The 21,248-nt window shown below is 40.4% G+C and overlaps 3 protein-coding genes across 7 annotated transcripts in view; 2 read left to right on the forward strand and 1 right to left on the reverse strand.

Annotated features, from left to right (window-relative positions):
- The window catches only part of man2a1 (mannosidase, alpha, class 2A, member 1), a 58,614-nt gene extending 51,235 nt beyond the window's left edge, over positions 1–7,379 (reverse strand). For both annotated transcript variants that reach the window (XM_078289039.1, XM_078289034.1), the window contains exons 1-2: positions 7,265–7,379; positions 5,023–5,152 (exon numbers count right to left, since the gene is read on the reverse strand). In XM_078289039.1, coding sequence (XP_078145165.1) covers positions 5,023–5,151 — 129 coding nt within the window. In that variant the 5' untranslated portion in view covers position 5,152; positions 7,265–7,379. The remainder of the gene's footprint in view (positions 1–5,022; positions 5,153–7,264) is intronic.
- On the forward strand, positions 199–15,007 carry mocs2 (molybdenum cofactor synthesis 2). 4 transcript variants are annotated; one of them, XM_071913195.2, is made up of 4 exons: positions 199–202; positions 7,842–7,910; positions 8,627–8,748; positions 14,872–15,007. In XM_071913195.2, the coding sequence occupies exons 2-4, from the start codon at positions 7,899–7,901 to the stop codon at positions 14,996–14,998; spliced, it is 261 nt and encodes an 86-aa protein (XP_071769296.1). In that variant the 5' UTR covers positions 199–202; positions 7,842–7,898; the 3' UTR covers positions 14,999–15,007. The 4 variants fall into 4 exon arrangements, with proteins under 4 accessions (XP_071769296.1, XP_071769293.1, XP_071769295.1 ...); XM_071913192.2 differs by lacking the exon at positions 199–202 and having other exon boundaries at positions 7,806–7,857; XM_071913194.2 differs by lacking the exon at positions 199–202 and having other exon boundaries at positions 7,811–7,910.
- Positions 15,008–15,817: 810 nt separating this feature from the next.
- LOC139922658 (molybdopterin synthase catalytic subunit) lies at positions 15,818–17,603 on the forward strand. Its single transcript, XM_071913191.2, has 4 exons — positions 15,818–15,935; positions 16,065–16,218; positions 16,461–16,584; positions 16,985–17,603. Exons 1-4 carry the CDS (start codon positions 15,818–15,820, stop codon positions 17,087–17,089), a joined length of 501 nt encoding a protein of 166 aa, XP_071769292.2. The 3' UTR covers positions 17,090–17,603.
- Positions 17,604–21,248: the final 3,645 nt, after the last annotated feature.

Genomic DNA, 21,248 nt, shown 5'->3' on the forward strand with positions numbered 1-21,248 from the left:
GTTTTACCTCTATTGGCACACCACAGGGCAGTGTGCTGTCACCTTTGCTATATATTTTATACACGGACTGTTGTCGTAGCAGATATCCTGGACACCATATAATTAAGTTTGCGGATGACACTGCCTTGGTCAGCCTATTGGAGCAGGATGAAGTCGAACATGGTCCAGTTCTAGATGACTTCGTCAACTGGTGTGAAGCTTCACATTTGAATCTGAACATATCTAAGACCAAAGAGCTGATTTTTGACTTTAGACGTGATGCTCCACTACCCACCCGATCTAGGATCAGAGGAGAGGAGATTGAGGTGGTGACGGAGTATAAATATCTTGGTCTTATCATAGATCACAAATTATCCTGGGATCAATGTGCGGATGTTATTTTTAAGAAGGGCCAACAGCGCATGTATTTTCTTAGGAAACTAAACTTTTTTAACGTTGATAACAAAATTCTTACTCTATTTTATAAATCTTTTATTGAGAGTATCCTTGTATTGTATGTTGGTATGGACATTCCAAAATCACTCACAAGAACAAATTGGGAAAAATTGTTAAGACCTGTGGGAAAATCATGGGGGAGCAGCAGACTGACCTGGACCACCTGTACCTGACCAGGCTGACTGAGAAGGCAGACAAGGTTCCAGCTCCTCCCTTCTGGTCGGAGGTATAGATACCCCAATATCAGAACCAACCGAGCAAAAAACTAATTTATCCCCATGGCAATAACTCAATTAAACAAGATGCAGTAGCCATGGGGAGTCTGGGGTAACACATGGACTAAGGGATGTGGAATACAATGGGCTAGTGGATGTGAATACATGGATACATAGGCGATGTGCAGTATACTCACTAGTTATTTTTATTATAATTATTGGTATATAGTTATCAGCGTGCATTTTAAATGTCCGCCTGGACTGCCTGGATGTTTATGATGGCTGCTATAGATGATTTTGGATTATTGTGGTTTCTGTTTATTGATGTGCTTTCAATGGTTTATATGCTCAGGTATACAGTTATTGATATGCACTTTAAATGTCCGCCTGGACTGTGATGGTATTTATGATGGCTGCTATAGATAATTTGGATTATTGTCGATTCTGTTTATTTGATTTGATCTGCTTTAAATGTGTCTATATGTTCTGTGTTGTACCACAAATTGCCTCTTGGAGGACATTAAAGTTTTTCTAAGTCTAATGGCCGAAATACATGGGACACAGACGCGGCGCGACACATCTGCCGCAGAATGCCCGCAGCAGAGCGTCCAGTATAATCAACTGAAGCTGCTACGCGGACCACGGAAGCCGCGTGCACCTGCGCGGGCATCGCGCGGCTCATCTCTAGTTTTGCGCGTCTGGTCTATTTTTTCCCCTCTAAACGAGTACAATCTGTTTAAAAATGATTAAAATAAATACCTCATTGTACCAGAGGAAATGTGACGCAGCAGAGCAACCTTGTGGGTGCTTTTACATTGCACATTAAAATAAATCAATCAAATCAATGTGTATCCATGATCCTGTAGTTAAAACGATCTAGTTAATTAATTCAGTACCAGCTAATATAGCCTACACTTCCAAACCCTGCATAACCAACTGCATTATCACTTGCCAAAACTCAACTTGATATCTCCTCAGAAAACCACGGCTGGCACGCAACCACACGCTACAAAGACGGAGTCTGTGTAGCAGGTAAAAAAACCCGCTCCGCCCCGCCTACGTGACGCGTCGCGTCCGTGTCCCATGTATTTCGGCCGTAAGACATGTTGACTGCTAAGAGTGACGGGGGGCACCCGAACCCTTCCCACTCTCAGTGTCGACATGCACGACGTGTGCAAACGCGCCACTGGAAAACTGGAAATTCCCTGGCCTGCTGTCACAGCGGAGACCCCTGGTCTCGCTACAAGGGGAAGAAATTGCCCCAGGCTAAGAGGGCTGCTAAGCAGCTCCTCCCAGTTTTCCCAGAGCTCCTGGAGGAGGTGTCCTCTTCTTAGAAGGAGAATCCATATTCCAGCAAGACCCCCATACCAGGGGCGTCTTCTCTGGATTTTGAGGGGATGGAGAAACATGCCATGGCCCGTCTGAGCGTTGGCTCTGAGACGGAGCAGTCCAACATCTGGGTGTTGGTGGTCAGTCTTCAAGATAAGCTTGTCTGGCAATAGAGAGTCTCCATATCCTATAGTGAGACAAAACGAATGCTATGAAAGAGAACTTTAGGTTACTTGAGTAACCCCGGTTCTCTGAGTAGCATGAGTGAGATGTCTCACTGGACCACCCTTCTTGTTGATGCGGTGAAGCGAGAAGAGGTGTGCTTATTTTGAATGGCGAGTGATGCAGCATCAGCCCTATACATATATATATATAGGAGGAGGGTCCTGACCCATGTGTCATGACTGCCAGCCACTCAGGGCTGGCATAGTGGAATAAATGCTTATGAAGATATGCGTGAGGGGCTTATCCCATAGTGAGACATCTCACTTCTGCTACTCAGAGAACCACTGTTACGCAAGTAACCGAAAGTTTTCCTCCCCCCAGGGGCTGCAGGTCGCCCAGTTTGGTAATCTGAGAAACCCAGAGGCTTGCGCGACACAAAGGTACCTCTGGTCCAGACTGTCCTGCTCCTCCTCAGGATGAGTCCTTTTCCTTCTTTGAAAATATGTTTCAATATTAATCTGGATTGAGGGAGCAAACATTCAGAGCAGAGTTTCCGTTATCCGGTAATTACCGGTTTTTTACCAGGAAAATCTGTTGAAGTCCGACATATTTAAATCTCTCCGGTCATAATGTCCGGTGAAAATAATTCCCTCTAAGCACAATTTGAATTGTATTAAAATAGGCTAAAATTAAATTCCCACATATCCTTCTATTAAAAAAATGACGGGGATCTCTCTCTAGTGGCACCTATAGTCGCGGGCCTTTTGGATTTCGTGGCCACAATCTTCGCTTACATAGCAGCTTCTACAGACCGGAGAGCCGCAGCCGCAGGTCTGCCATAAGCCAAATATCTTCCTCCTCATCTTCAGTCTCTCCGCCTGCAGCCTCTGGGCTCATATTGTTGGTGTGTGGACTGTCCGACTCTGAGGAAGACGCACCGGTGTCTCGCGACAGGTCGCGCATCCACCGGCACCGGAGTTAAAAAGTAGTCTGATATTATATCAGTCCATTGCGCGTCAGTCGCTGCTCCTCTTACAGAAATTGAGTTTAGTAATCTAGCAATTTCTGCCTCACGGGAATTCATTTCTATGTCTTTTAATACTATCAATTCAATTCAATCTCTCTCTGTCTCTCTCTCGCTCTCTCTCTCTCTCACACACACACACACACACACACACACACACACACACACACACACACACAGGTTGAGATACCTGACAACTACGTTTTCCCGCGGGTGAAACAATAATTTTGATTAGACAATAAAGTGAACGATGGTCAACCTGTTACTATGCAGATGTCCATTCATAATTTTAAGGGACACATAGTAAGGGGAGAGAGGGACGGGGAGAAGTGTTGCCAGGTTCTTAGCGACAAAACCCGCCCAGTGCCAATTAAACCCAACCCATAAACAGCCCAATGAACGAAACTAGTCCAAAATAATAAATAAAAAATATAAATATAAAATAAAAATAATAAGTAATCTCAGTCCGCGGCTCTTCTGCGTCTCTCCCTCTCCTCTCGCGCCGTGCGCACGCAGGCAGGAGTGAGAGTGAGTTGCTATGGTTACGGGATGCTCTGTGTCTCTGTCGCTCTGAAACTTTCTCAAGATTCCCAATAATAGGTTTTTAGGTTAGTATGCCTATGCAAAATCATGAGTGTAAGCACCTCAATGCTGAAATCTAGTAATATATAATAAATGTAATAATTGTTTTAAATTACTATTATTTTTTTCTGACCCCCCCCAACAATTATGTATCTCACCCCCCCCCGGAAACAGGGTTCCCCCACCTGCCAAATCCCACTTTAACCCCTGAGTACATTAAAAACCGTGAACCTGGCAACATGAGGAATGCGAGCTTTGTTGACAAACTAAGCTAGTAGTTCTGCTCGTCACCCTACCTTTATGAGCTTCAAGACTAGGCTATATTTAGCGTTTGAATTTCACAATAATCTTTACACAGAATGAAAGCCAAGGCTTTATTTTATTAAAATCTGATGAAACCCCAAAACAGCCAAAAATCTATCTTTTCTCATAAAATCATGTTTATCCACAAATGCGCCGTTGTGACTTCCGACTGAAAATGACAGAACGCGTCACATGTTTGACCGGAATTTCTCCCATTTGTCCGGGACATTGAAATCTTCCAGGACACATGGACCGGCACCAATTTTTTCTAACGGAAACTCTGATTCAGAGTCAGAGTTAAAAAGTTAATATTAATTAACAATAATTAATTAATAACGACTGCTAACGTTAATGTACAGTGTGCTAATCTCAGAAACCCAGCTGTATTCTGAATAACGTTAACTGTTAGTTGTTCTTTTTATGAATTCAGCCGGCCATCTTCTTGGCATGGAAAAAAAATATAACTCATGCCCGCGTGTGCAATGGCAGGCGAACAGACGGTCCGGAGAGAGAGCGAGCGCCCGACAGAGAGCGTAGGGCTGAGCGAATCAATGCGCTACACACAGCTCTACAATTAAATAGTGAAAATATTGTGGCGGTCAGTGCTGATATTGTGGCAGGAAGCCACGAAGTTGTCTATGTATGGGAAACCCTGAAGTAATATCAAGGGTCTGGCAGTGAGACTACCAGCTTGGTTATTCCCCTGGTCAAGAGGCGGCATCTGTGTGGCAGTACATATGTAGATAATGAATAATAATAGTAATCAGTAAAAAAAATAAAATAAAATAAAAAACTTAAAATAAGTTCTCCAAAAAAATTTAACTGATAATAATAATAATAATAATAATAATAAAAGAAGAAGAAGAAGAAGAAGAATAACAAGAAGAAGAAGAAATAACTGACTTCCCATTGCTCGGCCTCTTCAGCAGTTAAATAATAAGAAAAATAAATAAATATCTTCTCACTCACTTCCCATTGGCCGGTGTGTGGGGAAGGGGGTGTGGCCTGCAGCAGCTGCAGCATGCGGTAGAGAGAGAGCGCGGCGGCACAGAAGACTCCGCCCCCCAGCAGCGCTAATGCTCGACTACGCCCCTTCATCCTCAAAACAACAACAACAAACAAAAACAAATGTTACAATTGGTGAAAAAAATAAACAAATAATTGAATAAATATAAAAAATGTATTTAAAAAAAATCGGGAAATTTTAAAAACTTATAAAATAAAAAAATTGTAATGAGAGAAATCACTGGAGAAATGGAGCATTAGCCTAACGTTCGTGAAATTTTCTGTTGAAAGACAAAAAATTTAGGAAAATATGGATGAGAAAAAAGAAGAAACTTTTTAAATAAAATAATTTCAAAAAACATACGAGAAAGATCAAAGGAAAAAAATAGAAAGTAAAAATAGAATAGAAATAGTAATGGTAATATGTCCTCTGGTAATTACTGAGTAATATACAAGTCAAAACAGGGCTTTTACCAGTAGTTGTATTATAATGACTAGTTATTAAGTAGTGAGTTGTATGTGTACATGGTAACATCTTATAAATTTCACCCTAATTTCCTCCCCATGGCCTGTAAAGTGTAGTGGGCGCTGTTTCTTGGAAATATTTGAGTAGTTTCCAAATAATGAAAACATGAAGTGAAGCCTGCAAAGCTAGTTCAGGCAGACAACTCGAGTCGCGCTGCAGTCATCATGTGATACACACACTACTCATGCAACTCTTATCAAGCACCCCCCTCTCAATAAGGCAGTCTATTTAAGCCCTGCCCCCCTCTCAATAAGGCGGTCTATTTAAGGGCCGCCTAGGAAATTTCATCATGATTACCATACCATGGCCTGTAAATTGTAGTGGGCACTTTACAGGCCATGCAGAGGACATTGTGGTGACATTTCTAAGCAGTTACCATGTCTTCATTTGTTTATGTGAAACGATTTGACTATTCCATGGAAACAGCGGCCACTACATTTTACAGGCCATGGTAAGATAATGTTGTGGAAACTACAAAGACGTTACCATTTCTTATTCTGAAACTACTCGCCTATATCATGGAAGCAGTGGCCGCTACAATTTACAGGCCATGGTAAGGTAATTCTGCAGAAATGTCAAAGATGTTATTATATTGTTGGAAAACTACTCAGCTATAGCATGGAAAGAGTGGCCACTACATTTTACAGGCCATGGGGAGGAAATTAGGGTGAAATTTATAAGATGTTACCATGTCACATACAACTACTTAACGCCTACTTACAATACAATTACTGGTAAAAAGCACCTTTTTTACTTGTATATTACTCAGTAATTACCAGCCATTGTAATGCTGTAACTAGTTATTACATCTATTTTACTTGGATATTACTTATTTCCAGTCCTTACTGCGTAATTAACGGCCTGTAATTCAATGGGTTACTGAATTTTCAGAGAAAAAAAAATCACTGAAAAAAAGCTAAAATTCACGTAAAAAGAAAATTTAAAAAACATGAAAAATAAAAATTTAAAAAAATAATAAAAAACAAAAATACTACAAAACAGAGGAATAGAAAAAGTACTTCAAAATGTGCAAAATTGTACTATTACATTCAACTACAACAAGTACCACAAAAAATTATTTATTATTTATATATTACTACAAGTAGAAGAGAAAGTATAAATTAGTAAGCAAAAATACCCCCAAAATACTTTTTGCATGTTTACCACTAAAAATACCTGTAAAAGTACTTCAACGACTCTACGGCAAACACTTTAAAACAATGCTTAGTACTACTCTAAATACTTTGGAAAATACTATGAAAATACTATAAAAAGTACCAACTTTTACTAAAACAGTACTAGTACAATTAGAACAAAAAGTATTATTTTCTTGTTGTATTTATACTAAAAATACAGCGAAAATACTTCATTTTGCATGTTTACTATTCAAAATACCTCTAAAATACTTCAAAAAGTATTGCAAACACTTTAAAACAGCAGTTCTACTTTAAATACTGTGCAAAATACTACGAAAGTTCTACAAAACTCCTAAAAATTAATTTTTTAGTTGAATTTTCCACAGTGAAACTTTCCTGGAATATTCCCGGGAAAATTTAAAAATAGAAATAATTCCCGGGAAAGCTCCAGTCAAGATGAAACAAGAAGGGATATTCTACGTCAACACAGTGACGTCTTAAAATTCATATACGCTTTAAAAAATAAACAGAATTAAATGCCTACTTGGTGACGCTCGAGGACTTCCGCGTTCACAAACAGCCGCGAGAGCACCGGTGTTTTTTTTCCCCGGCTCTGCTGTTGTGTCTCTTTTCTGCAAGTTTTCCTGGGAAAAAAACACCTTAAAATAAAAGTGAAAAAGTTAAATGTTAAACTCAAAGTGTTGCACAGCGCGAGCCTCCCTCCCGCTCGCCCGCTTTGTTTTGTTTCCGGTTTTGACAGCAGCTCGAGCTGACTCAGCTCAGCGCTTGGCAACGCATTTCCGGTTTCCGGTCTGAGGGTTCAAGAGATAGAGAGATATTTTTGAAAGAATATTGTAAGATTTCTTTTGTAATACTATAACAATATTATAGTGAATATTCTTGTAAATATTACAGTAATATTTCATTGAATATTTTCAGTCAATATTTTCAGTTTCATATGAACCCCGCGTGACACCCACAGACATGACCAGCACGCGCCTCCCGACCTCCCTCTCCATCCTCCAGCCAACCCCGGCGCTCCGTCCGTCACGCCGCCCCGTTCTCAGCCAATAGCAGCAAACTAGGAAGTGGATGAAATCTGTTTTGGGAGACGAAGCTTTACTTCGGTTCGGAAAAGTGAGAATTTATTCAAATGTTCGAACTCTGCGCGTTTCTTCATGACTGCCGAGGTAACGTTATGAAAAATGAATGCTTCATAAACCGCTTCTTTCGCCCCAAATATTGTGTTTTAGTGTTTTTGTAACGTTAGTTTCAAAAGATAAAGCCAGTGTCGGGAGAGAAAGGAAGCACCAGGGTCCATTGAAAAAGTCTGTCCGTTTTTTTCGGCTCTTCTCATAGGCGAACGTTACACGCGTAGTAGAGCCATTTCTTTAAAAAGATGAATTATTATTAAAATAAAATGATGATTGTTGGATGACTTGTACGCCGAATTTATGGACAGATTCTGTAGATTGAGAAAAGGTCTTACGTTAAATTCTGTAATGTAGGAAACGCTGCCGATAAGTAAGGCAGCTTTACATTTCAGGATTTCTGAATGGAGGTCGGCGTGGCTCTTTCTCCCATTGAGATCACATTACGTATCGAGGCTGTATAATGGATACCGAACGAGTCGAACTCAGCTTTATCAAGCTAACACGAGTTAGGATTGGCCTTCAGAATAAAAGCATACAATTGTAAAGTTGGACAAAGGATTCAAGAATAATTATTTTAATTATTTAATTTCTTTTAAAGAATAAAAAAAGTAATAATTTTAATTAATTAATATTTTTATATATTATCACAAACATTGGTTCAAAATACCCTGTGGAATCATGGGATTGATTGAGGACTCAAAGTGTAACTCAGTAGGCTTTTATTTACCAAATAAATGTGTCTTCTTCTTCAGGTGTGTGTGCTGTACTTCGCTAAGAGCGCAGAGCTGACCGGAGTGAGGGCGGAGCCTGTTGCCGTGCCAACGTCAATCAGCAGCCGGGAGCTGTGGCAACAGTTGCTACGGCGACACCCCAGGTGCGCGAATACAAAGATGCTCTATACACACAAGATGACGCATTACAAGCCGCGCCAATGGTATGAAATGGTATACACTTCCTGTCTCCTAAGTGGGCGTGGTCGCCTCTCCCCCCCATCCCCCCACCTCGTGGAAAGCGACGTCGGCAGCACTGCAGTCAAACCAGACCGACGGGACATATGATGATGTTGCCAGATCTCGCAAGAGTGTGTTGCTGAGACAGAGACAGGTCTCGAACAAAGTTAATTTTCTCCTGATTTGTCTGAAAAATGCCATTTTAGTGTCAGAACGTTCGGAAGATATGTAGCTTGTGAAAAATGGGTCCAATATTTACTTCGGTGACTATGGGGCGAAAGAATCGGTCACGTTCACTTCTCCCATTGGCGTGAATAGACTCAGGACCTGCCGCTATTCTCCTAAAGGGGCGGGGCAGTGGCGAAACCCACGTGACACAAATACAGGAAATGACTCGCAGTTGCGGCGTCTCGTTTCTAAACCATCTCTGGCGAATACTAGGAATCTTTATTTTTTTACAATTGGTTTTAAAGCAGGCTTCAAAATAAAGGCACTTAGGCTTATAAAATTGGAGTTGGAGAAACAGTTCCCAGTCACTTACAGTACGCCTTCAAAATAAAAGCGCACAGTCTAATTTACAGCAGGTCTTCAAATTAAAAACACAAAAAAATTAGTTGGCATAACGGATACCAACAGTGTCGTCGCTGGTGGGGTGAAAGGTGCTGCCGATTCTGAGGGCCACGGCTTATGTATTAATGTATTCTATAGATCCTGCAAAGGCATTTGATGCTTCATAATAAAAGAATAATAAACCTGCAAATTATGTAATATGTGATGAAAGTAGTTTTAAATTTCCAATCGACTGCTGACTGACTGACGGACTGACAGACCGGTAAAAAAAACAGCCAAATGTGTGTTTTTCCACCTGTGTTTACGCCTACTCAACAAGTTAATTAAGCAAGATTCAAAAGAAAAACCTTAATAATTCTGCAGAACTTATAGGTCTAATTAGAGACGTAAACACTAAACATGAGGCCAAAGAATAAACATACATTTTTCCGGCAGCGCGCCATGCGGCCGGGGACAGAAAGTGATCATTTCAGGTCACTCACTCAGAGCGGTTTGCACGGAGCCTGCGCTTCGTCAGATGGCCTCTAGAGGCACAGAGGCACAAAATCAAGTTGGTCAGTGTATAGAAATTTATCTAAATCAATTTCTAATGCACCTGATGTGACATCACATCCTGTCTGTCATGTGATGAAACACAGACAGCAGTCCAGCAGACTGAACTCAGTCCACAGAGTCTCCTGCTGTGAAAACTAAAGTGAAACTCAACATTCCTCACTCTGCTGCAGACTCTCCTGTGTTAGTAACAGGATGTAAACAGTATCTCTTCTTCTGCTGCCCTACAAACTTTAACCCTAGGTAATGTTATTACCTTGTGGTATTTAAGTAACGTCATGGAACTAGGTAATTGAACCGTGTCACAGTGCTTCAGTACAGAGAACTGAACATGCTGTGGGTCTGTACAGGATCTGTGCTTGTTCTATTTACAGCCATCTAACAGCTGAGGCCTATAGTAACTTGAAAAAAAAAAAAAAAAAAATTCCAGACTCCCGACAACGGACCTCTGTGTTTCCCACAGTTTGACAATCAAGTCAAGTCAATTTTATTGTCCCAGATGGGCGATTTGTGCTGCAGCAAGTATAAAACACATATGACAACATCTTCTTCAGGTGGCACTTACTTTGTTTAGGGTTAATTACTTGTCTTTATCTTCTACACTGTATTACAATGTTTACAATGAATACTGTCGTCTTTTCGTGTGTAATGCTCCTTTACTGGACTTCACGCCCGCTTGCTTGGCTTTCTTCTTCCTCTGTATAAGCGGTGAAGTTAAATTGCACCCTCGTGATGGTAAATGATTTTAGCAAAAAATTAGAAATATCCTATAGCCTACATTGTCGGTTAATCCGTTAATATATGTTTGATTGATCAAATTCTTAATGGTGATTAATCGATCGGCAATTAATCATTAACATCCCTAATGACAAGTACATTCCTGTGTTGCCAAAGCGAATGGATGAAAAAGATCATCAATAAACAACATTAAATACATTTCATGGAAAACAAATCAAAGAAATAGAACATCATCATACTATAAAGCAAGGAATCTCTGTCTGTGTGTCCGTCGCATATCTCGAGAACCGTTCGTCCGATCGGCTTCACACTTGGCGGGTGTATTGCTGGGAACCCAAGGACGTGCAGTGTCAGTGGCCAGGCGGGGCGAACTGCGCTCTGTGCAGCGGCGGGGCGGGGCGAACTGCGCTCTGTGCAGCGGCGGGGTGGACAGCGCTCTGTGCAGCAGCGGGGCGGGGCGGACAGCGCTCTGTGCAGCAGCGGGGCGGACAGTGCTCTGTACAGCAGCGGGGCAAACTGCGCTCTGTACAGCAGCGGGGCGGACAGCGCTCTGTGCAGCAGCGGGGCGGACAGCGCTCTGTGCAGCAGCGGGGCGGACAGCGCTCTGTGCAGCAGCGGGGCGGACAGCGCTCTGTGCAGCAGCGGGGCGGACAGCGCTCTGTGCAGCAGCGGGGTGGGGCAGACAGCACTCTGTGCAGCAGCGGGGTGGGGCAGACAGCACTCTGTGCAGCAGCGGGGTGGGGCGGACAGCGCTCTGTGCAGCAGCGGGGCGGACAGCGCTCTGTGCAGCAGCGGGGCGGACAGCGCTCTGTACAGCAGAGCAGCGGGGTGGGGCGGACAGCGCTCTGTGCAGCAGCGGGGCGGACAGCGCTCTGTGCAGCAGAGCAGCGGGGTGGGGCGGACAGCGCTCTGTGCAGCAGCGGGGCGGACAGCGCTCTGTACAGCAGCGGGGTGGGGCGGGGCGGACAGCGCAGTGTCGAGTGTGAAGTTGTTTGGATGAGCAGTTCTCCAGAAAGCTGCATGCAGCAACACCGAGGCCGAGCAATCGGCTCGTTCCAAACACGCCTGTTTGGAACGCTGCACTAGTAGAAACAAAAAGAGTAAAGCACCTGAAGTCAGCATAGAACTGTCAAGACGTTGGTGAAGTCTCCAGTGAGTCATCTGTCCTGCAGATAGTAAATACATACAGACTCATATTGCATACTGTTTGAACATATACAATATATAATATCAAATCACATAGAAATTTGTGATAATGATATAATATGAAGTTATATACCGTATTTCCTCTAATATTGGCCCGGGCCTTTATTTACCTCAACTGCAGAGGGTACCAGGCCTTTATTGGAAGCAGGCTTATATTAGAGACAGGCCTTTATTTCTAATTCCCTCTGTTTGATAAGTATATTTGCTCATATTTTAGTACGAAGCCTCCTTGTTGTCTGATCTGCTTCTGTTGGGGTACGTTAGGTAGCCGTTTTTTTGTTACTGCGATGCATTACGATAATTACGGTAATCGACGACGGCACGCTCCAGAGTCTTCCGCCGGCCGAGCCGTCTTGTGGCACTTGTACGTTACTACAAACTACAGTTACAAACAGGCACCAGGAGTTTACCAGTATCCACCGTTGTTTGCATGTAAGCTGAAGCTAACTGAAGCTAAAGTAGAATCTATACAATTATATCATATCGCCGTTCGATGCGTGAGCTCAGTCCACCTGACAGCCCTCTGTTCTGTCGGCAGCATGGAGGTTTCGGTGCGCCGAGGGCTTACTGCCGACGCTTCGAGTTTCCCGGGGCACGGTTCCGGCCGGTGCCGATAGCTGGGCGCCGATTTGTTCCCGGTGATCCGGCCGAGATTTCGGCGGGGGTCCCGACGCCGATGCGTCACCGGGCGTCCCCGATAGGTACGGGCCGTGGGCGCGGTGGAGAGGACAGCGCCGGAGAGAGGAGACGGACACGGTCCAGCCATATACTGGTTTTGACCTAGTCTTGTTTGCTTTGTTTTTTCCCTCGGCCTGTATTTGAGACCGGCCTTTATTTGTTCGTGTCGACCACGGCCCCGGCCATTATCGGAGACCCGGCTTTTAATTGACTACCGGCCACTATTAGAGGAAATACAGTATTGTTCCTGGTGTTATGGCAGAGCAGAGTTTAGCTGCTAACCATGCAGAGCTTTTCCTCCAACAGAAAGGGAAGTTTTTGTTCATTTGGTCTTAAAGCCTAGAATAACTTTTTCAAAGCTCTGGAAATATTTTGTCCTAATGTCTTTATATTTGGGGCTAGGGATGCAAATTTTAATCAGTTTCCTTAATCGACCGTCAGTCACGTTAACGACAAATTAATCGATTAATCATTATGTAAAAAACAGCTTTTGACATAGAAAATACAAAATGTGTGTTTTTAAAACTGTTTTTAGGCCTACTAAACAAGTTAATAAACCAAGCAAAATTCAAAAGATCTTCCTGCATTCCGTGTCACTGTGCTTGTACACCTGCTGTATTTCAACATTGTATTACAATGTTTACAATGAATACTGTCGTCTTTTTGGGTGTAATTCTCCTTCACTGGACTTTTCGCCCACTTGCTTGGCTTTACTCTTCCTTCCAAAAAATGAGAAATAGCACATAGCCTACATTGTCGGTTAATCCGTTAATATATGTTTGATCGATCAAATTCTTAATGCTGATTAATTGGTTGTCGATTAATCATTAACGTCCCTATTTGGGGCATGTACATATTTGTTTCAATGTCCTTGTGGCAGAAGGTAGACGTGTTCCTCTTTAGGCTTCCATGACTTTGAATAGCGGCCTCTCATGGTCACTGATTCTGTATTTGGTTAATATTTTTTTCTTTAATTTTTTTTAAGGTATTCTGCAAGTTGGATATCTGTTCAGAGCCTGGTAACAGAGCAGTTTGTTTTGTGATTTATGTCCATCTTTCCATTGCTTGGTGTAGCTATCTGTTAGGTGAGGTTCAGATGTTTTGGTGGAAGTTAGAGGAGTGTGTATGGCGGCCTGGTGGACTGTGAACTTCAGAGAGCTTTGTATGCCAGAGAATCTTTTTCTGCCTGATTTAGATGTAAACAAAATTGAATTGCTCTTTTTGGATTTGAATGTTTGGGGGAAATATATATATTTTCAGAGCTTCATTCTCAAAACTGAGGCCTTTTCCAACCATCTGCCAGCTGTGGCATTGATAAGGCAATTTGGGCCACCTTGACACTTGCTGTTAATGTCAATAATAGCCAGATATAGATCAATTATTCTTTAGAACATGAGTTTGAGTTTTGAGCCGACATGCAAAAGCAAGATTGAAGTGAAAAATCCCTGAAGCACTTAGGATCTGCTGTGTTTCTTTAGTTATTCATGAATCATGAATATAGAGAAAGTTCAGTTTATAATCCAATGTTACTGAAGATGAAATGAGAGAACTTTAATTGTTTTATCAGTTGAATTGATATGGAATAATCTGTCTTGTCTTGATCTGGCTCCAGTAGTGTTTCAGCTGCTGGAGCCATGCTGTTAGTCATGTGCAGAAAAGAGACGACAGACTGAGCAGTGAGGAAAATGGATTCAAACTATTAATTCACTGAATTAATAGAAAAATACTTAATTTATTTTATAAAACAAAATATGGCCTTTATATAAAAAATACTGAACATTTATTTTATAAAATAAGGGGGGCAGATCAATATTCTTTCAGGGACCAGAATTGGTTACCAGTTGAATTTATAGTGACCCTTCAAAATAAAAGCATACAGAAAAAAGAGTTGGTACAATATTTACAGTCTAATTTACAGTTAGCCTTCAAAATAAAAGCACATGTATAAATGAGTTAGCGGGCCTTCACAATAAAAGCGCATAGAAAAATGAGTTGGCGCAATAGCATTAACAGTCAAATGTACAGCAGTATTCAGGCCTTCAAAATAAAAGTGCGCAGAAAAATTGAGTTACCAGTCAATTGACATTAGTCACGAGCCTTCAAAATAAAAGCACATAGAAAAAATGAGTTACCAGTTGAATTTCTAAATAAAAGTATGAAAAGAGTGCAATTGTTTTACAGCAGTATTGAGCCTTCAAAATAAAAGTGCACAAAAAATATTTACCAAAATAAAAGCATGTCAACAAATTGACAGTATATTTTTATAGTGGTAAAATAAAAGCCCCCCCCTCCTTCTTGCCCAGGCTCTCTCTCCTGCAGGAGCAGCTGGTGCTGGCGGTGCGGCAGCAGTACGTTGCCATCGGCGACCAGACGCTGACGCTGAACGACGGGGACGAGGTTGCTGTGGTGCCGCCGCTCAGCGGAGGATAAACGGCTCATTATCATAATTTATACTGTACGGGTGAATTTGAATGAAAACAGTTTTAATAAATCACACATGATGAATAACATATTAGTATTGTGACTGATTAATTTTTAGTAGTTTTAAATTATTTGAATAAATCAAACATGATGAATGATGTAATAAGTAAAATTATTTTTAAAAAAATAAAAACGATGAACAACCAATATTCTGCTTAAAAAATATATCAAACATGATGCATAACACATGTTCTATGATAATTTATTGTTTTTCATGACTTAAAATAATTTCAGAATGTATATTGTTTTGTTAGATTACTAGTTTTACTAATTTAAATTATTTAAATAATTTATTAAGAATTATTATGTTTGTATTGGTAAATTACTAACTGCAATATTTTAAAATATTGTCATGATTCATGATGAATTATATTATTTATTTATTTATTTATTTATATATAACATTTTTATTTTCTTTTGTGAAAATTATAATGTTCATAAATATTTTCCTTTGTTCCTTTTTTTAAATTTTTGTCCCTGACAGTCTATATTTTATTATTATTACTGTCAAGTGTAGGTTATTTTTAATTTTTATTTATTTTGCAATTTTAATGAATAATTTAACATGATTTACTAAATATAATTTTTACTTTTTTCTTTAACAATGTTTTTTCTTGATTTAAACGTTTTTCTTGATTTTAATGTTTATTTCCTTTATTTTAATGATATTTTCTTGATTTTTTTTCTTGATTTTAACGTTTTTTTTTCAAAATTAATGTATATTTCATTGTTTTTCTGAATATAATAATCTATATTTCTGTGGCACAGATGGAGGGAGCAGAGAAGAAGAGCGACGTCTTCAAGCTGAGCCGTGATATACTGTCCATACAGGAAGTGGTCGACACTGTCAGCAGCACTTCCTGTGGAGCCATTTCCATATTTCTAGGTGGATTAATATTCCTATAAATGTATATTTCTACATATTCATATGCAGTTATATAGAGAATTAAAGTGGGGGAAATATTGTAACGTAGGGCTAACCCTGATATGTAAATGCGTGTGTGTGTTGTGTCAGGGACAACCCGCGACTCCTTTGAGGGCCGACGTGTGATTGGCCTGGAGTACGAGGCCTACGAGGCCATGGTCCAATCAGAGCTGGGCAAGCTGAGCGCTGACATCAGAACACGCTGGCCAACCGTGACGCATGTCTGCATTCACCACCGGCTGGGGTGAAGACACACACACACACACACACACACACACACAGTTTTCATTTTAGTCCTGAAAACCTCCTTGAGGACTTTTAATTTGAAGGATTTAGTTACTTTCTGGGAGGACTTTTAATTTAATTTTTTTATTTGACTATTTTTTCTTTTAGGGAGGGCTTTTAATTAGAAAAAATGACAATTTGTCTCTCTCTGTGTCTCTCCCTCTCTCTCTATCTGTCTCTCTCTCTCTGTCTCTCCCTCAGGTGGGTGGGGGCAGGCGAGGCAAGCGTTGCCATAGCAATGTCATCACCTCATCGTCATGACGCCCAGCAGGCCGTCCAATACTGCATCAACCAGCTGAAGGCCAACGTCCCTATATGGAAGAAGGTCATTAATTATTCATTATTAGTATAATTAATTTAATAAAGGCTCACATCCTCATTAGTTATTCATTAGTTGTATAGCTTGTTATGAAGGCCAACTACATGGAAGAAGTCATTAATTATTCGTATTATTGGTATGATTATGAATTAATATTCAGAGAAACTTAATTCTAATAAATTATAGAAATTATTGTCATATTTGAAAATATTACACAAATGTATTAAGATATTAGCATTTATATTGTATTATAAATTATATTACTTATATAATATGTATATAATTATATACGTAAATATTATATAATATCGTGAAAATTTAATAAAAACAATTTTCTAATTCATGATAATGGCATTCATCTCTGTATGAATATTCTAATGATGTTTACGTTTGTGTGTGTAAACAGGAAGTGTACGCTGGTGATGAGGAAGGAAGCTGGAAGGAAAACAAAGAGTGTGCCTGGGGCAGGGCTAAAGAGGCAGGGGGCGAAGGAGGAGAAGGCGGGACTTAAAACAAAAAAACACCAATGGATTCCACGGGTTGTTAGCTTTGGCAGCCAATCATGTTCAACCAGAGGGAAAATGTTTAGAATAATATCAATTAAAAGGTTCTGAATATTAAGTAAGTATGGAAAACAATTTTGGAACATAAAAATATTTGGAATATTATATAAATATGAATCAAAATGTTTGGAATATGAATTTAAATGTTTATAATATTAAGTAAATGTGAATGAAAATATTTGGAATAAAAATTTACAATGTTTGGAATTAATTACTACTATAATTCATGCTATTATTAATTCTAACATCCCTATAAGGAAGGTCATGAAATTTTGCATTAGCTCACTATAAATGAGCCAGTTTCCAGGCTTCCTATTTGCAGTACATTCACTGTTTATGAAAGAGAACCAGAATTATGGAAATAACAAATATTATTAGGGATGCACCGATCAATCCTATGGCCCTGGAGCGTTCCCGTGGCCTAGAGGCCAGCTAATTGGTTGAAATGAGCAAATACGTGTTGTGACTGGTCGGACTAATGTGGGTGTTAGCCACAGGATATCTGTGGCTAACACCCAATCCCCCAATCCAAGATGGCAGCTCCCTGTTTCCACGCTGTGTTTGTTCTGTGGAAAGGTCCGTTTTTTAGTATCTCTTATGTGTCTTGTGGTTTTTTCAATCCTCAAAACTGCTCCTCACCTCTCTCACTGCACCACTGACTGAGGTGATCATTCTCGACAATCGACCAAGACAAATCTATGGGAATTCTGCTGCTCTCTGCCTGCTCCCTAACCTTGTGGATAAGTATGCTCCTATCAGAAGGTATAAAGGGGAGGGACAATCCATGGTTCACGCCTGAATTAGCCAAACTACTTCATGAGCGAAACCTAGCTTGGGCTAAGGCTAGACAACTGCGAAACCGGTTTACTTTTATTAAAAGGGCCAAGTCTGAATTTTATCTCTCTGCGACGACTGAAAATTTCAATAACCCTAGGAAATTCTGGAAAGTTATTAAATCTATCTCTGCCACCAAAACTCATAGCGAACGTCCTCCCTGTATAGTCAACAACGCCACCACCATTTCTGACAGGGCTACTATGCTTGAGTGTTTTAATAAGCATTTTTTTGCCTCTGGCTCTGTTTGCCAAGTCTTCTCCCTCTAGTGTCTTGCCTTCTGCTCCAAATGATGGTCGCATGTTTGTTGGTCAGCCCTTTTGTTTTACCCCGTTCTCGGTTGACGAGGTCCACAGAGCCTTTCTATCGCCGGACCACACTAAACCTGCAGACCCAGACAATTTGGAACCTTATTTTTTAAAATTAGCTGCTGATTTCATTGCCAAACCCCTCCAATGTATTTTTAACCTCACTCTTACAAATAATTGTATCCCAAAAATCTGGAAAAGCGCCTACGTTCTCCCCCTACTAAAAGGGGGGGACCCTACCTCCCTTAATAACTATAGGCCCATTTCCAAATTGTGCATTTTGTCAAAGGTCCTTGAAAGGTTAGTAAACGATCAGTTAAAGGATTTCCTGCACACTAAAAATACTCTCTTCATATCAATCTGGCTTCAGGAAACAACACAGCACTATTACAACCTCCCTAAAAGTTACAAATGATATAATAGAGTCACTGGATCAGAAAAAATTCTGTGCAGCCCTTTTTATTGATCTCTCCAAGGCCTTTGACACAGTGGACCATCTCATTTTGAAACAACGATTGCTTAATATTGGGTTGTCTGAGCAGGCTGTTGGCTGGTTTGTAAATTACCTGTCTGACAGGTCTCAATGTGTTCGTTTTGAAGGCAGCTCATCCAGCATATTAGATGTATCATCTGGTGTACCCCAGGGCTCAGTCCTGGGCCCAATTTTGTTTACCATTTATGTGGATGAGCTGGGCTGAAATGGTCCCAATGCAAAGTTTCATTTTGATGCTGATGACACTGTATGTCGGATCCACTCTCACTCAAGCCCTTGGCTATTTGCAGACTGCTTTTACCCTTGTGGAGTCTCAACTAATCGAACTGAAGCTTGTCCTAAATGTTGCCAAAACTAAATTAATGTTGTTTTCAAATGGCAGGAAGACCACAGATCCTTCTCCCAGCATTTTATCCTTGCAGGGCAGCCAGATCGAATTAGTGTCACACTATAAGTATTTGGGCATTTTAATTGACGATCGTTTATCTTTCAGACTCCACATTGAAAGCCTTGTCAAAAAGCTGAAGCTTAAGCTGGGTTTCTTCTTTCGAAACAGGTCATGCTTTTCTTTCGCTGCCAGGAAAAAATTGGTTGCAGCTGCCTTCCTCCCTGTACTCGACTATGGTGATCTATTGTATATGCTGCCCCTGTCCACTGTCTGCACTCACTGGACACTGTGTATCATGGTGCTCCTCACTCACCACTGCTCCCTGTATGCAGGGTTGAGTGGCCCTCTGGCTGCAGGTAGACTCACCCATTGGTACACATTTATCTATAAGTCCATCCTAGGATTACTTCCATCGTACCTCTGTGGTTATATTTCTAGAACCTACAGTAATTATTGTTTACGATCAAATGACATTACCAGCTAACCGTCCCCAAAGTCCGCACTGATCTTGGCAAACAGGTTTTTATGTATTCTGTTCCTCCAGCCTGGAGCTCACTGCAGAGCAACCTGAAACTGACGGAACTGATTCCACTTGGAACTTTCAAAAATCAAATGAGAGACTTAGAAGCTGATTCCTTTCGTACTTACACATGTTTTTTATGAACATTGTAATTGTTTTTATTTATTTTATTGCACGTTTGTGTCTTAATGTTTGTCTGTTTTAATGTTGTTGCAACTTTTATCTCTTTTTATGCTGCTATCTTGGCCAGGCTTCCCTTGAAAAAGAGGTCTTTGTATCTCAACGGGACCGACCTGGTTAAATAAAGGTTAAATAAAAATAAATACATAAAAATCTTAAAATCTGATTGGCTGGAGAGTACTGTGGGGGGGAAAAAGCTATTTGTGGATCAGTTTGCCCGTCTTGCTGTTAGGATTCTTTCAAAAATCCACAAATAAATACAAGTGATTCCACAAATGCCAGGTCATGCTTACATGCAAAAAACATATTTGTGAACCAATTATTTTGTTTGTAAGATACAAAACATATTTGTGGTTCTTATTTTATTTGTGACATGTTCACACTATTTATTTATGAAACAATAATAACCCCGAGTTGTGTTGCGAGTTTCATTGCACAGTGGGTCCAAAAGTCAAATACTGACCTCAAATTAGGCAATTATAATCTCCTATTTTGCCTTCAAACACCATCGGAAACACTATAATTACAGGCAGAAAAAGTAACTGAATACATGACAAGTGATGTTAGACTTAATAATAACATTCTCTATAGTAATAATGAATAATTAATGAGTCAAGTCAAAGTTTATTTAAATTGCAATATCACACAGGTGTCTCAGTACACTTTACAACAATGAAACAATATTAAAAGAATCAAGGAGAGACATAACAGTAAATGATATAAAAGTTAAACGAAATAAAATCACAAAAATAACAGCAGTAGAGAAATGATTAGGTTTAGGATTGATTATAGGATTATAGGAGTGAGAAAAGGTTTTCAGTTTTCTTAAAAGTTGGCAATGAAGGGGCAGTTCTGTTGGAGGAGGGAAGGTTATTCCAGAGGAAAGATAAGCTCGCCAGCCAGCTGGTTTTTTGTGCATTCTGGGGATGGATAAGTCAGCAGAGTTTTGAGAGCGTAGAGTGCGAGGTGGTACGTATGGTGTAATAAGGTCCAAAAGGTAGCCGGGTGCATAAACTGCTTTGTAAGTTAGTGTTAACATTTTAAAATCTGATCGAGCTTGTATGGACAGCCAGTGGAAGGAAATCAGAGTGGGTGTGATATGATAATATTTTCTGGTTCTGGCAGCAGTATTCAGGGCAAGTTGAAGGGGTTTAGTGGCTGAAAGAGGAAGAGAAGGAAGACCGGAGAAGAGAAAATTGCAGTAATCTAGTCTAGAACAAACAAATACATGAATCAGGGTGTTGGCAGGAGAGGATTGGTCTAATTCCAGCTATATTGTGTTCAAATTTGTTTATTAAGAAAAAACCCCTTGAGATGTCCCATCTCGTTTTCAAGGGGGTCTCGAACACAAACGCAATGCAATAATAGAAGTACACAAAAACAA

The sequence above is a fragment of the Centroberyx gerrardi genome, chromosome 2 (genome assembly GCF_048128805.1).
Source record: "Centroberyx gerrardi isolate f3 chromosome 2, fCenGer3.hap1.cur.20231027, whole genome shotgun sequence".
NCBI lineage: Eukaryota > Metazoa > Chordata > Actinopteri > Beryciformes > Berycidae > Centroberyx > Centroberyx gerrardi.

Excerpts from the sequence above, each read along its gene's own strand:
- LOC139922658 (XM_071913191.2), top strand. The coding sequence starts at position 15,818 with ATGGAGGGAGCAGAGAAGAAGAGCGACGTCTTCAAGCTGAGCCGTGAT. Across the intron at positions 15,936-16,064 it reads AGCCATTTCCATATTTCTAG|GGACAACCCGCGACTCCTTT; the intron begins GTGGATTAATAT and ends GTGTTGTGTCAG. Across the intron at positions 16,585-16,984 it reads ACGTCCCTATATGGAAGAAG|GAAGTGTACGCTGGTGATGA; the intron begins GTCATTAATTAT and ends GTGTGTAAACAG.
- mocs2 (XM_071913192.2), top strand. The coding sequence starts at position 7,813 with ATGAAATCTGTTTTGGGAGACGAAGCTTTACTTCGGTTCGGAAAA. Across the intron at positions 7,858-8,626 it reads CTTTACTTCGGTTCGGAAAA|GTGTGTGTGCTGTACTTCGC; the intron begins GTGAGAATTTAT and ends CTTCTTCTTCAG. Across the intron at positions 8,749-14,871 it reads TTGCTACGGCGACACCCCAG|GCTCTCTCTCCTGCAGGAGC; the intron begins GTGCGCGAATAC and ends CTTCTTGCCCAG.